Source organism: Lissotriton vulgaris, chromosome 2_1 (assembly GCF_964263255.1).
Source record: "Lissotriton vulgaris chromosome 2_1, aLisVul1.2, whole genome shotgun sequence".
NCBI classification, from domain to species: Eukaryota; Metazoa; Chordata; class Amphibia; order Caudata; family Salamandridae; genus Lissotriton; species Lissotriton vulgaris.
This window is the reverse complement of record NC_141687.1, coordinates 2,100,480,605-2,100,493,711: the sequence shown is the minus strand read 5'-3', so window position 1 is coordinate 2,100,493,711 and position 13,107 is coordinate 2,100,480,605. Positions and strand designations below refer to the sequence as shown.

Here is a 13,107-nt window from a genome sequence, read left to right as displayed (position 1 = left end):
GTTTGATTTCTTGTTCAAAGGGTAAATAAACAATTAAAAGTTTCAAATTAGTAGATAAACCTTCAGTAATAAAAATTAGTTCACTCATTGGAAAGCAAAGGACCAGCAGCCAAATCCCAAGCTGTCAGGAAAGTAAAACGCGATAAGGCTGAGGTTGAAGATGAGCATAACACTAATTTGGTTAGAGCCCATATTCAGAGGCAATTACTTCCTGCAGCCCACAACTTTATCTAACGAAAAAAGTTGGACATTTATCAGCTAGCTGTAGTTAGTGTTCCACTTTCATTAACACAAAGGGAGGGAGTAGGGTCCAGGGGAATATTTAAAGACCAGTACACAGTTATAGCCCCCTAAACAAGACACTATGCTACCAATGGATAACTGGTGGTCTGAAGTAACAGCTTACTCTGTGATCTGTCAGTGTCTAATCTCAAAACTAGTACCCTAATGAACTTATGGGATGCAACATCAGTTACGCACACTGAGCCGCCCCTTTATCATCATTTGGGCCTCTTCACAGAGTGGTCAGTCCACGTTGTAGACATTAGTTATTTATATAATGTCTACTGTCTAATCAGTTAGATACATGGACTCTACGGGCAGTTCATAGATGTAGGGTGGTAACTAGAAGCAGTGCTAAACAAAAGACGTGAGTGATAGAAGGTGCTCTATTAAAATTGGATAGTGAGTACAGAACAATTTTATTAAGAGGCAGACCACTTCCAACTATTAAAAACAGGGAGTGCAAAGTATCAGTAGTTTATAACAAATATCTACTGCATGGATAATAAGGTCAACATGTTTCTGCAGTATTTAAATCCTACCGGTAGGATCTAAAAACTGCAGAAACATGTCGACCTTATTATTCATCCAGTAGATATTTGTTATAAACTACTGATACTTTGCACTCCCTGTTTTTAATAGTTGGAAGTGGTCTGCACCCACTATCCAATTTTAATTGAGCATTCTATCACTCACGTCTTTTGCTTCTAGTTACCACCCTACATCTATGAACTGCCCGTAGAGTCCATGTACCTAACTGATTAGACAGTAGACTTTATATAAAGAACTAATGTCTACAACGTGGACTGACCACTCTGTGAAGTGGCTCAAATGTTGATAAAGGGGCGGCTCAGTGTGCGTAACTGATGGGAACAAAATCACATCGTGAATAGTCCCGTTGTATCCCATAAGTTCATTAGGGTACTAGTTTTGAGATTAGACACTGACAGATCACAGAGTAAGCTGTTACTTCAGACCCACAGTTATCCATTGGTAGTATAGTGTTCCACTTTCGCCAAGGTGGCAAATAAATGGGCTAATGTTTTCTGAAGGATGAGTTTTTGAAAATGTTTAAACTGAACCTTTAATCTTCTCAGATTTCTAAATGTCTAAAATTTGAAAAAGAAAAAATTAAAAAAGCGCCCAGGCTTCAATGGAGAGAGCGGGTAGGGTAGTGGTCCCTTGATCAGGCAAGATTGCATCAGTCAAAGTAAAACTAACTGGGAGTCTTGCTAAGCATGCATCCAATGCAATCAGGAAATATGTGCTTTCCTTGGAGTACTCTCACACCAATGGCTTTCTGTCTCCACATTACCCTCCAAGTACGTTTGAATGTTCAGAAGTCAGGGGTTCCATAACTACTTTGGTTCTGTCACCTACATTTCATCGTTCTTGGTGCTCTATCACACTAGTGGGACTCGAGTGCTACGTCATACCTCTGGGACGCTTGTCTCAAAACTCTAGTCAAAATCCTAAAGTCATGTCCAAATACTAAATTCTGTCTGCATTTCAACCTAGGGCTCTGAGTGTATCTTAGGACTGGGTTCATATAATTGGCTTTGTCCAAATTTCTAGTCTGGAACTCTTACCTATACTGCTTTTTTGCCCTTTATCTGTATCTGCGCCCTATAGCTGTAAGCAACGTGTATATCACCACTTAAGAAGAATTGTTTTTAGGCACTTGGTAGAGCCGGGAATGTTCAGCAGGCTCATGAGAAAGGAAGTTTTACCTTAATGTACGTGTACAGTTATAAGAGTATGATACCTAGCCTGTTGTGCGGTTGCTATTCATGCATCAATGTTTCTTTTTTCAGGAGCAATATCCATGGCTTTACTGGAAAACTTGGTGCCTGGAAACGTCTATGTTGTCAAAATTTCAGCCTCCAATGAGGTCGGAGAAGGTCCCTTTTCGAATGCAGTGGAACTGCCCGTCCTGACCAAGGAGAAGTCAGACATAAGCCAAAAGTCAAAGCAGTTGGATTCTGCTAACAATGAAGGTGAGTGCACAGAGACTTGCTGCATTTTACAAGCACAGGAAGCTTAGTGATGACATGGATGTTTAAGCACCTGATGAGACATTACTCCAATGTCATGCTGCATTGCCCACCTTCCCGCTCCACTTCCCCCTTAACACCTTGGCTGCTACTTGAATTTATGCCCCTGTGCTGGACATTTCAGAACAGGGTGTGGTTGTGACGGAACCATTCCGTCATCAGCACAGCTCAGCCGTGACTGATGACGGAATGGTTCAGTCACAAGCATCGAAGGGGTTAACTCCCCAAGATATCTAGCCATTGCATGCCCCTCTCAAACCCTCATGGGGACATCAAGATATTGCCATCTTATGGGAGTGTATAGTCATTGGCCACCACTGGAAACATGTAGCCATGGGCTACCTCTCGGGATATAAAACCATTGCCCTATTTTGGGGACATCCAGCCAGTGTCCCACTCTAGGAACACCCATCCATTGGCTCCTGCAAGAGACATCCAACTATTGCCTATCTCTGGGGATGATATTTAACCATTACTTCCCATTTCAAATAAAAATAGTAATTAATGCATTATTCCCATAGAACATATCCATGATGATTCGTAATAGCATTTTTTTCAAGTTCAATTTCCATTTTGTATCATTAATACTATGAGGTTCTTCTTGCTGCCAGTCTTTTGCCATTGTGCAGAGTAAGTGTAAGTGGTTGAATGCTCTTGGTTGTGCCTCTTCTTCCAGTGCCAACAGTAGCCCTCCTATTTATTCACTGTTACCCAATAATTTCCCATCCAGTGCTGGGAATATGTCTCTTTTGTGCTTCAAAATGAAAATGCCCGCTTTGCATGAAATGTTCTTCGTAGCCAGGGGTACTAATACATTATTTTGTTTATCAATTTAATCGGTATGTCAGTATTATAAAAACAGAGACTGTGAGTTAAGTTTCTGCCATTTCTTTTGTCAGATTGAAGCCTTTTTGATGTGTACCTTGATTACTGTTGTGTAAAAGCCAAGGTGTGTGGCAATCTAAGGTGTGTTTCATCTAATATTGCAGTGTACTCTGGCTACTACTCCTTGGACCAGAAGTCTATGACGGGGATCATTGTGGGAGTCTGCATAGCATTGACCTGCATCATCATCTGCATCCTTATTCTCATCTACCGGAGCAAAGCCAGGTACTCCTGATCAACTGGGGGTCTTGTGTTTTTGAATCATGAGGGTTGTAATTATGTTCCTGTACCAGAAACCCTAGTACACTAAATATAGGTTGTATAATGAGTGATCCCACCAGTAGTGCTTTAAAAGAGGATAACACACTATATATTTATACGAGTAAGACATTCTTACAAATCTATTCCTAGAAATACATGAGTAAGTCATACCTAAGCCTGGAGTAAGACACAAATACTCACAGAAAAAGCTTTGGTAATCAGGTCTTACTATGTACATGCAAGTCACATCAAAGAAAGGAGTTAAACACAACCACCCACTCTTGGAAACACGTTTTGTGTCCTAATAAAGGGCCATGGCCCTTCTGCCAAGCAATACAGTGGAGCACTGCTACATTCACTAATGTGGTTTGGCAGAGAGAATAGGATTCTAACAGCGGTATAAGAGGCTGTTCCATACTATCGGGCACTACAGACCACAGACGTGGTCAGCCTCTTGGCGAGGCTGAGGACAGAAGTCCTCGAGTGGGCAGAACTGAAGCTAGAAACAGGCAGGTCTGAACCACTATTTATTTTATTTTTATTTTGAAAGTTTTATATAGCGCGAACAAGATCTTTGCAGATATCAGAGCGCTTTACAAAGCCGGGAATACCAACAAGAGAGTGAATTTAAACATAATAAGTGGGAAGGGTAGGTACGTGAGAGAGCAAATTAGTACAGCAAATCAATAATATAAATATTACAGTTAAATGTGTGCATAGATAGTCAGTAGCGTCAATAAGACAGGTGAAATACATAGTCATAGAGTTCGAACATAATAATACAGATCGGTGTAGAGTCTTTCTAGATCCATGCTAATAGGTCAAGTGTATTTGGCCATAAAAATAGCTTTCACTTCTTTCTTAAAAAGTGTAATGGAGGAGATGAGCCTTGTTTCAGGAGGGAGTGATTTCCAGATCCTGGGTGCCATTCCTGAGAAAGAGCGTTTATAAGTTTTTTCCTTCTGGAATCTTCGAGGTTTTAGCAGAAGATTGTTTGTGCCTCTGGTGTTTCTAGAGCCGCCAGAGATTGACAGCTTCTGAGTGAGGTATCCGGGAGAGCTCAGGTGTAGAGCCTTGTGTGTCATGCAGGCGATTTTCAGATGTATTCTGGCTTCAAAAGGCAGCCAGCCTAGTGATTTCAGGTCAGGGGAGATATGCGAGTGCTTTTTTGATCCAGTGATGAGTCTCGCTGCAGCGTTTAGAGAGGCTCTTAGGGGTGCAGTAGTGGTTAACGGGAGACCGCAGAGGGCGGTGCTGCCGTATTCAATTCGCGGGATGACTAGTGCTTGTACTGCAGTTTGGAACTCTTTGGCTGGTAGGAAGGGTTTAAGTTTCCTTAGGGTATTGATTTGGAAGTTCGCTCCCTTAGTAGCCTTGCTGATATGATGCTGCATGTTGAGATTGGAGTCGAGAGTTATGCCTAGGGAGTTCGCTGAATCCACTATGGTGGGTTGGACATTGAGTGCAGTTAGCTGTTTAAGCCAGGTTTGAGTGGTAGAGATCTTCGCTGGAGGTGAGATCAGCAGGAATTCTGTTTTCAGAGCATTGAGTTTGAGATGATTATCAGCAAGCCAGGATTGGGTGCTTCTGATCGTTGAGTTCAGGAGTAAGATGTCATTGGGGGATTGTAATTTGAGATATAGTTGAGTGTCATCTGCGTACATGTGAAAAAGTACATTGGATGCTTGAAGCAAGGTGGTGAGAGGTTCCATAACTAAGTTGAACAAAGTTGGTGAAAGGGAGGATCCTTGGGGGACACCTAACGAAACAGGTATTGGAGAGGACATCAGGTTGTTACTCTTGAATTTCTGTGACCTGTTGTGTAGAAAGGAGGTGAACGACTTGAGAACAGTCCCGGAAAGACCCATTCTTGTGTTCAACAGATCAAATAATTTCTCATGTTTAACAGTGTCGAATGCTGAAGAGAGATCAAGAAGGATGAGGAGGCAGGTATCCCCTTGATCTACACTATCTAACATAAAGCACCGCAGCAGCTCTCAGCCAGATAACTAGACTTAATGCTGGCAGGGAGACAGTCATGTTCATGGAAATGGTTACAAAAGAATTTCAGTTGTTGGCGGTTTTAATTGATTGCTTTCATCTTATGCCATTGATGAATTTATTGAAGGCTGCAATTTCCCCACTTCTTTTACAGGAAAACTTCTGCTGTTAAACTGGCCCAGCAACGGAATGAGCCACTTCCCCGTGCTAGAATTGTACTGGCCCATCAGAGCCAACTGGAAAAGACTCTGAGTCAAGTGGAGGAAAACGGCGAATCCTTGATGCCGATGATGGTTGGAAACAACTTCATTGACGCAAAGGTAACGTGAGGATGAAAGTGACAAGATTAGGTCTGCGCTTGATGCCGCACATGGTTAATGCATATTGTTGTTTTTTATTCAGTAGTGGTGGGTGCAGGCCAGTGGGGTGGCATTAAATGTGCTTGCTTGTCGCACTGAGCTTAGAGCGTTAGCCTCTGTTCGGCAGTGTCGAATTTATAGAGTGTGTAGCTGCCACTAGATCACCATGGGTGCTCTCAGACTGTCCCAAGTGATGACAGGTGGAGGGGCATGTTTGATTTGAGAGGTGCAGTTTTAGTATGTCCTCTACGGTAAGAGCTGTGTGTGATCCTCTTTCATCGCAGCAAAACATTGATGATTGTATGCATGCAACTGTATGCTTGCTAAGGCTCCAGATTTCACATTGTGCAATATGCTGATGGTGAGCTTGTCTCTTAAGTGCTCCAGATTTTAGCATATGAGAGAACTGAAGCACTATAGATGAGATTCTGTTGCCAGAATGGCTCAGTTTTGTCCAGTGTGAAGGCCCGGTTTAGACCTGAAGTGTCTCTTTGAATGCTAGACCTCATGTTCATGGCTCTTGGTGCTCCAAGCAGTGCCCAGCTGGAACCAGGGGCGAACATATACTGGGTGTGGAGCTCTTCACCGTGGATCGCTGTGTGGTTCCGCCATTCCTACCAAGGCTTAGTATAGCAATACCAGGATGCACTTGAGTGGTAAGAAGAGAAAGGCCATGAGTGAGGACGGTGATTTGTTTCCTCTTGGTGCGCTCGTATGCCTTTATTTCTACAACCGTTGGCAGGTACAGAAAGAAGAAATCACAGTTCATTTTTTTCCCCAGGGTGGATCCGAACTGATCATAAATGGCTACGGGCCAGTGAAAGGGGACACCAAACATAAGAAGTGGCTGTTTTTTAAAGATTGTCAGAAGAATAAATCCAACGAGGTACGTGAACTCAGTGTTGCACAGTGACAGCCCTATTTGTTTTTGTACATGTAGAGAGTGAGTCCATTTAAAAATCCAGAAATTGCAACACGTTCCATTTCCATTTTACATAAGGTCTGAAAGCATAGACTTCTGCGAAACCCTTGCACACAAAGAACAAACGTTGGTGACTTTTTTACACGCACACTAAATGCACTGGATCTTTTGCTTATGCCCCAGTGTGTATCTCTTAACATGTCACTCACTGTATGTCTGAAGTTTTATTAGCAAACCTTCGTCTGCCACAGAACTTTCAGTTTAGTTTGTAACACTGAAATATTTGCATTCTTTTTCTGCCACCACACTTCTGTTTACTTTAGCATAAAAATTGGATTAAAGTCAGTCCAACAAATTTACAGGGACATTTGATTTAATGAGGCATTTGTCTTCTCATTGGGAATGCCACACATGCATTTGAAATTTCGGATTATGGTGGACAAGGCAATGGCTGATAGATTTATGGAGCACTGCCATCTACTGGCATGGATTAATAAATCCACTAACATTGACTGTGATTAGTAGAACGCATCATGCTTTTAGAAATTATTAACATTAGCTGATCAGACAAAGCATTTCTCCTGCACATTCTATGTATATGAATTTCAAACGTGTACGTTGGCAGTGCACGTTTACATTCCGAAACTTCTCACATTGCAGACTGTGTTTGGCTAGTTGAGAACAAAACCGCTTTATCTCTTGATTTTATTTTTGTATTTGCAGCCCAAGAGGAGAGCCGTGAGAACAGTGTGTCTGTACCAGGCAGGAACGGCAGTGTTGGTCAGCGAGGAAGACTCCCCGGTGTCGCCGGGTCAGCCCTCCTTCCAGGTGGGGTACCGGCTTACAGCCGACACAGAGCACTCGGCGAACAGCGATGGGAGCCACGAAACCGGCGACTCTGGGAGATACTCACGCAGCTCCAGTGACGAGATACACATGTACTCCGTGCTGAGCACGACCCCACCCACCTCCGGGTCTTTCACAGGCAGCGAGTCTGGGGAGGGCCAGGCCTCCGGTGACCCTATCCTGGCGCCTGGACAGACTACCTCCTCCACTCTCCACACGCAGGCCGTCGAGTCGGCTCTGCGGAAGGACGAGCTCCCGGTCTAGCCGCCCTCAGACCGCCGACTCCCGCTACGTCTGTTCGGAGGACAATGAACAACAGCCAAAACTGAGCCCGATAATCTCCACCACGCATCGGGTGCTTGACTTCCGCTGGGATGGTCGGCTATTTTTTTGTTTTACTCACTCACCTTGAATGTTCGCCTGTCGGGAATGTGAAAGAACAGTTACAGATTCTGACTGAGTTTCTAGAATTCGATGTCACTGGAGCAAAGGGAATCGTTCACGCCCTTTGCTGGATATCTACCTCACTTGGCCAAGTGGTGAACTCCAAACTGCTGCTTTACCTCATTCGTGTTCTAGTTGACTCCAGCTACACAACAGATGATACTTCCTAGTAGTATTTTCTTTTTTTTTTTTGGTCGTCCAATGAATGTTTTGCTCCAAGGAATTGTCTGGGCAGAGTGACGAGGCCATTGACTAGGAGCTCTGATTTTAGCATTAGTCCTTTCAGACAGGAGACACCCCCCAACAGTGCCTACCTGAGAACACCATGCAGGGTGAAAACAGCACCATTCCTAAAGCAGGCTATTTAAGCCTGCAACCATGTCCGGTGTAGGTGGTGATGTGTGCCAATGGACCTTTTTTGAAAAGGCCAAACTGTCCACTTCTCAAAGTAGTGTTCTGTGTTCTTGCTACCTAAGTCTTTAACAAGTAATAACACATTTACAAGAGGGTAACTGGGTAATCAGTAGTGAAATCTTGAGATTGTTCTACCTTGAGTGATGTTTCCTTTATAACCTCAAACCTCGGCAAGAAAGTGGGGGTTTTACATCTACATAATTAGGGGGGGTGGGTGTAGGAGGGTCAGCAAGAATAAAATGTCCACATTTCCTCGAGGAATTTAGTTAAAATAATAATTTTCTCAGTTAGACCTGCTGTAGAGCCCCATCTTCATAAATACTTTACCGCTAAACATACAGATCCAGTGAATGTAGCTTTAAATATCCTCGTACTTCCCAGCAACCGTGCCTTCCCTTATGTTAGAAAAATGCAACATTGCCTTATCCTCATTAGTATAAATGAAGTTGCTTCGAAGTGCATAAAGATGCCTTAATGTTAGGTTTTAGCGATCCTTCTGGACTTTAAAGTGATTGCCATTCCTGACTGTGTATTTCGACGTGTACATACAGCCATTGTATGTATCTGTGTGTGTCCATTGTTGTTTACAGTAAACTCAGGGCTCCATATTCCTGGCCTCAGTAGAGTAGGTGTTTAGTAAAGTCCCATGTGCCTCATTCTTCTAGTAATCCCAACAGTAACAGTTTGTTGCAATTTTCCCTGTTTTCTTATTTAGTAAGTGGACTATCAGAGCTCCGAGTAAATGGCCTTCTGAAAGGATGAGATTCCTGCCTCATGCCCTTACAACTCCTGTTTTATACTACCTCCTTGTAACGTTATTTTAGTGTTATACTTTTTTTCCTGGACTCAGGGAACATGTTTTTTTTTTAACTTTACTTGTGCCCTTTGGAAACTTGGGCAGACTGACAGGGTATCATGTTCATTTTTTATTAATAGAGAGATATTTACTTTGGACAGAAGTAGTAACTATTTGATATCATTATGTACCAGTACATATTCACGTATTCGTACAGTCTTTGAAGGAATAACCTCATACCAAAGAATCTTCTCTAAAAGGAAGAACCAAAGAGTTTCATATTTTATTCAACAAAAATATTGTTTGTTAAAAGTATAGGTTAAAAAACCTCTTGTATAAATAGTTACTTACCAAAAATAGGGGTTATACTTAACGTAGTAGTTGAATGAATAGAATAGATGTATATTTCTGCAATTGCTCCTAGATTGCTTGTTACTAGAACACCTAAAGAAATTTGTACATACGTTCACCAGCGGAAAGCTCCAAAGATGTCCAAGTGTAATTGCTTTGGTTTCTTCTCCTCAGCTTGCGGTCCTTGAACAATACAGTATTAGAGGTCATATTTTTGGAACACCGCAATCCGCTTGTTGAAGAAGAAATCAAATTCCACCAAAGATCTATTTTTTTGGTCTCATCTAGCAATATTTTTTGTTCACAGCAAAATACTATTTTGTATTTAGCAGTTGCGTGCTTTCTGATGAGCAAAGAATACCTGTGTAAAGGCCTTTGTGCAAGGGTAACCAGTTCTCATCCAAAGACTTGTTTGCAGGAGGTTTGTTAAAGGTTGCTTGTTCGTACACAGTGAAGCATTGGAACATCACCCCTCAGCCTGGTGAAGACCAAAGACTAGTTAGCAAGATATATGCCTCATAGTGATCATGAAGCAAACTTCGCTGATAGGTGTAATGGGGACCGCTCCATCACCGCCAAAGATTTCAGCAACTAACTCTACCAAAGACCTGTCCCAATGGCTTGCTGTGTATGGACTGAAAATTCCTTTTATTCAAATACTTCATCAGCAAAACAAAAAAACCAAAGATATTTAAGGTTACCTTTTGCATGGTAGGCAAACAAATCAAATCAAATGTTTGTGTTTGTCTTGTGTGTCACTTTTTTATGTTAACCAAATATAGCCTACATCTCCAGAGCCTCTGTACATGTCAGATCGTAACACTCCTTTTTGTGCCATCCAGGACCACATCTCTAGACCCTTTCGTACATATCAGATTTGTATACATTCTATTGTTTGACATTAAACGCTTTCACCAAGTAACACTGCTCAACATTCCTGCGCTTTAGCAATGGCTGGAAAAATAGACATTCTGGAGAGATAGTCAACTTGGCACTGTGCAATGTCTACTGTGTACAATAGATGAAATACTGCAGATTTCAGAAGTGTATGTTTCTACAACATGTGGGCAACTTTGGTGGCTAACCAAATTTGGCTGGTCACCCAAAAGACACATTCCAGTGCAAAGGCACACACAAAAATAAAGTGAGTGCAATATTGTTTTAAAAAATAAAAACTGAATCCCAAAGTTGCAGATATTTCTGTATGCTTGGAGGATTTCCGTGGTGCTTGTTGCTCCTGCTTACAAGGCAGTTGTGCAAAACTGTGAACGCTCAATGAAGAAATTTGTTTGGATCAGCAGGAACTGGGTTCTGGAGATGTACAGGCTCTCCCTGTGTCTTGTACTGCATTTACGTACATTTTCAAAGATGAACCTAACATTGGAATTGTTACATGGTTTTGAACTGATATTTACTTAATGTTTTGAATTGCAGAAGTTCCAAAATTGTTGTCATGTACGCATAGAAATGGGGTCAGTCTGTGATTTTCATTTATTTATGAAAAATAACAATTTCAACCCAAATTGCTAACTGTACGAGGTACATGGCGTAGAATACTGAACATGTTTTTTTTATCAAATAAGTTTGCAATTGTTTTAATTGCAAGTTAGGAAGATTTTAATTGTGCTTTGACTAGGTGTGAAACACATGGAGCTCATGAGATTTGTCTCTGTCTGTTCTCTGTATGACAACTGTTAAATCAATATAGGTTTTATCATTTATACTATCCCACCATTTAGATTTCAAAATAACTGCCCAATATTACTGATTAGTGCATTTCTTATTGATCATTCGTTTTAATGCAGTCTAATCCTTCTGCAGTGGCTTGTGGTGGCTGATCATGGTACAGTCATTTATACATTGAAAATATTTATTGACCATGACAGACTTTAATGATTATTACAGACTAGGTTTTTATTGCAAGGCTGGGGATGTAAAATTGTTTTAGTGTTATCTGGTGTTACTGTCCGTCTCACTTATTATACTTACCTGTTGTAAGCTGTGTGTGGTAATATTTAATCCTACACAGAAAGAGCTTTCACCTTTCAAACAAGATTGAGTGCAGTAATGCCAGATTTTTTAAAACAACGCAAAGTAAGAAAAGGAAGAGGCCTTGTGATCTTGCAGTTCACATTTAATAGACCTGCTTTCAGATTTATAGTGGTTTTAGACAAGCTCCCCAAGATGCAGGTTGACTCACTGTAACTTATCACTATTCTGTGAGCAAATGAATAGGGTGAACTCTCTGTTCCACCAGGGCCATCTGAGCTTTTCTAGTCACAAAATGCTTTTATGGCTGAACATGGTGTCGCATAATAACTCCGGGTCCCATCAAGTAATTGTTATTTGAATTTGTTGGTCTTCCAGACTACCTTGTTTGTATGCGTACATAAAACCACAAAGTGATTTTAGAGAATTGTACATGAAACATTTGTGTATGTATGTAAACATTTTATGGATTTTTTTGACATTTTGTTTTTAAGTGTGAATTTTCTTTTAAAAGCCATGTCGGTGTATGGGTTCCCTTGATTATTTCAGAATTTTTTATTGAAGCAGCTTATTTTCCTTTTTCAAATTGTGATTTACTCTCCATAAATAGTGTTTTTCAGTCGCCTTTTAGAAGAGGGCTTTTGTTACTTTTGAGAAACCTGTGACAGTCGAGTGGGATCTGTTAAGGGCAACGTATGTTATATATTTCATTAGTATTTTAAAAGAAGAAGCACATATTACTTTGCCACCAGACTGGAAAACAAAAGCTGCATTAATTACATTGGCGTTGCTTCGTGCCTGCCCCCAAACATCATATTTACTGTTAATGGAGGCTGATGCGAAGGCTGGAAGTTATAGACACACTGCATACGGAGGTGACATGATAGGTCTCCCGTTGTCTGCAAATCAGCCAGTACTGCTATTAAAGTACAAAACCATTTCTCTCAATTATATAAGGAACACAACCCAGTAGCATAAGAAAAGTAATGTTACTCACAAATCCAATGTATCTACTACTCGACACTGCTGACTAAAAAATTGCTTGTTTGATTACACTAGGCATATCAGAGATGTACGAAGATGTGCCCACACGTGGATGTGTTCTGTGGTATCTCCCGGTGCACTCCTTAGTTTCTCTTCTTTCCTGGCCCCTCTCTAGGACATTGTGATTCTGGTGTGGGGCCTCTTACAGAGGAAGAATCTGGGTGGGCTTGTACCATTCATTTTACCACTGGGAAATCGATGTAGAGTTGATTAGAAGGAGAGCATAGATGTAGCTTGATCTCATCGGCCTCAGTCAAAGAGCCATCTCAGAGCCTCGTTGAGTGCTCGCTAAGTTTGAGCATTTGGATGGACAGAAAAAGACATGCCATATTAACAGTGCATTTTTAGGGAACATTTTACTGTGTAAATGCATGATTTTAAGAAGGAAATTAAGAAGCAGCTGGAATGGGGCCCTCACCGACACGCTAAATAGAGCCAGGTCTTCCATTTCTAGGAAGC

General features: G+C 41.4%; 1 protein-coding gene across 1 annotated transcript in view; it reads left to right on the top strand.

The window, feature by feature from the left end:
* PRTG (protogenin) overlaps positions 1 to 8,498 on the top strand; it is a 179,280-nt gene extending 170,782 nt beyond the window's left edge. The window contains exons 16-20 of the mRNA XM_086959017.1: positions 2,097 to 2,279; positions 3,326 to 3,446; positions 5,638 to 5,803; positions 6,624 to 6,728; positions 7,488 to 8,498. Of these exons, the coding sequence (XP_086815143.1) occupies positions 2,097 to 2,279; positions 3,326 to 3,446; positions 5,638 to 5,803; positions 6,624 to 6,728; positions 7,488 to 7,874 (962 nt within the window). The 3' untranslated portion in view covers positions 7,875 to 8,498. The remainder of the gene's footprint in view (positions 1 to 2,096; positions 2,280 to 3,325; positions 3,447 to 5,637; positions 5,804 to 6,623; positions 6,729 to 7,487) is intronic.
* The last annotated feature ends 4,609 nt before the right edge of the window (positions 8,499 to 13,107 follow it).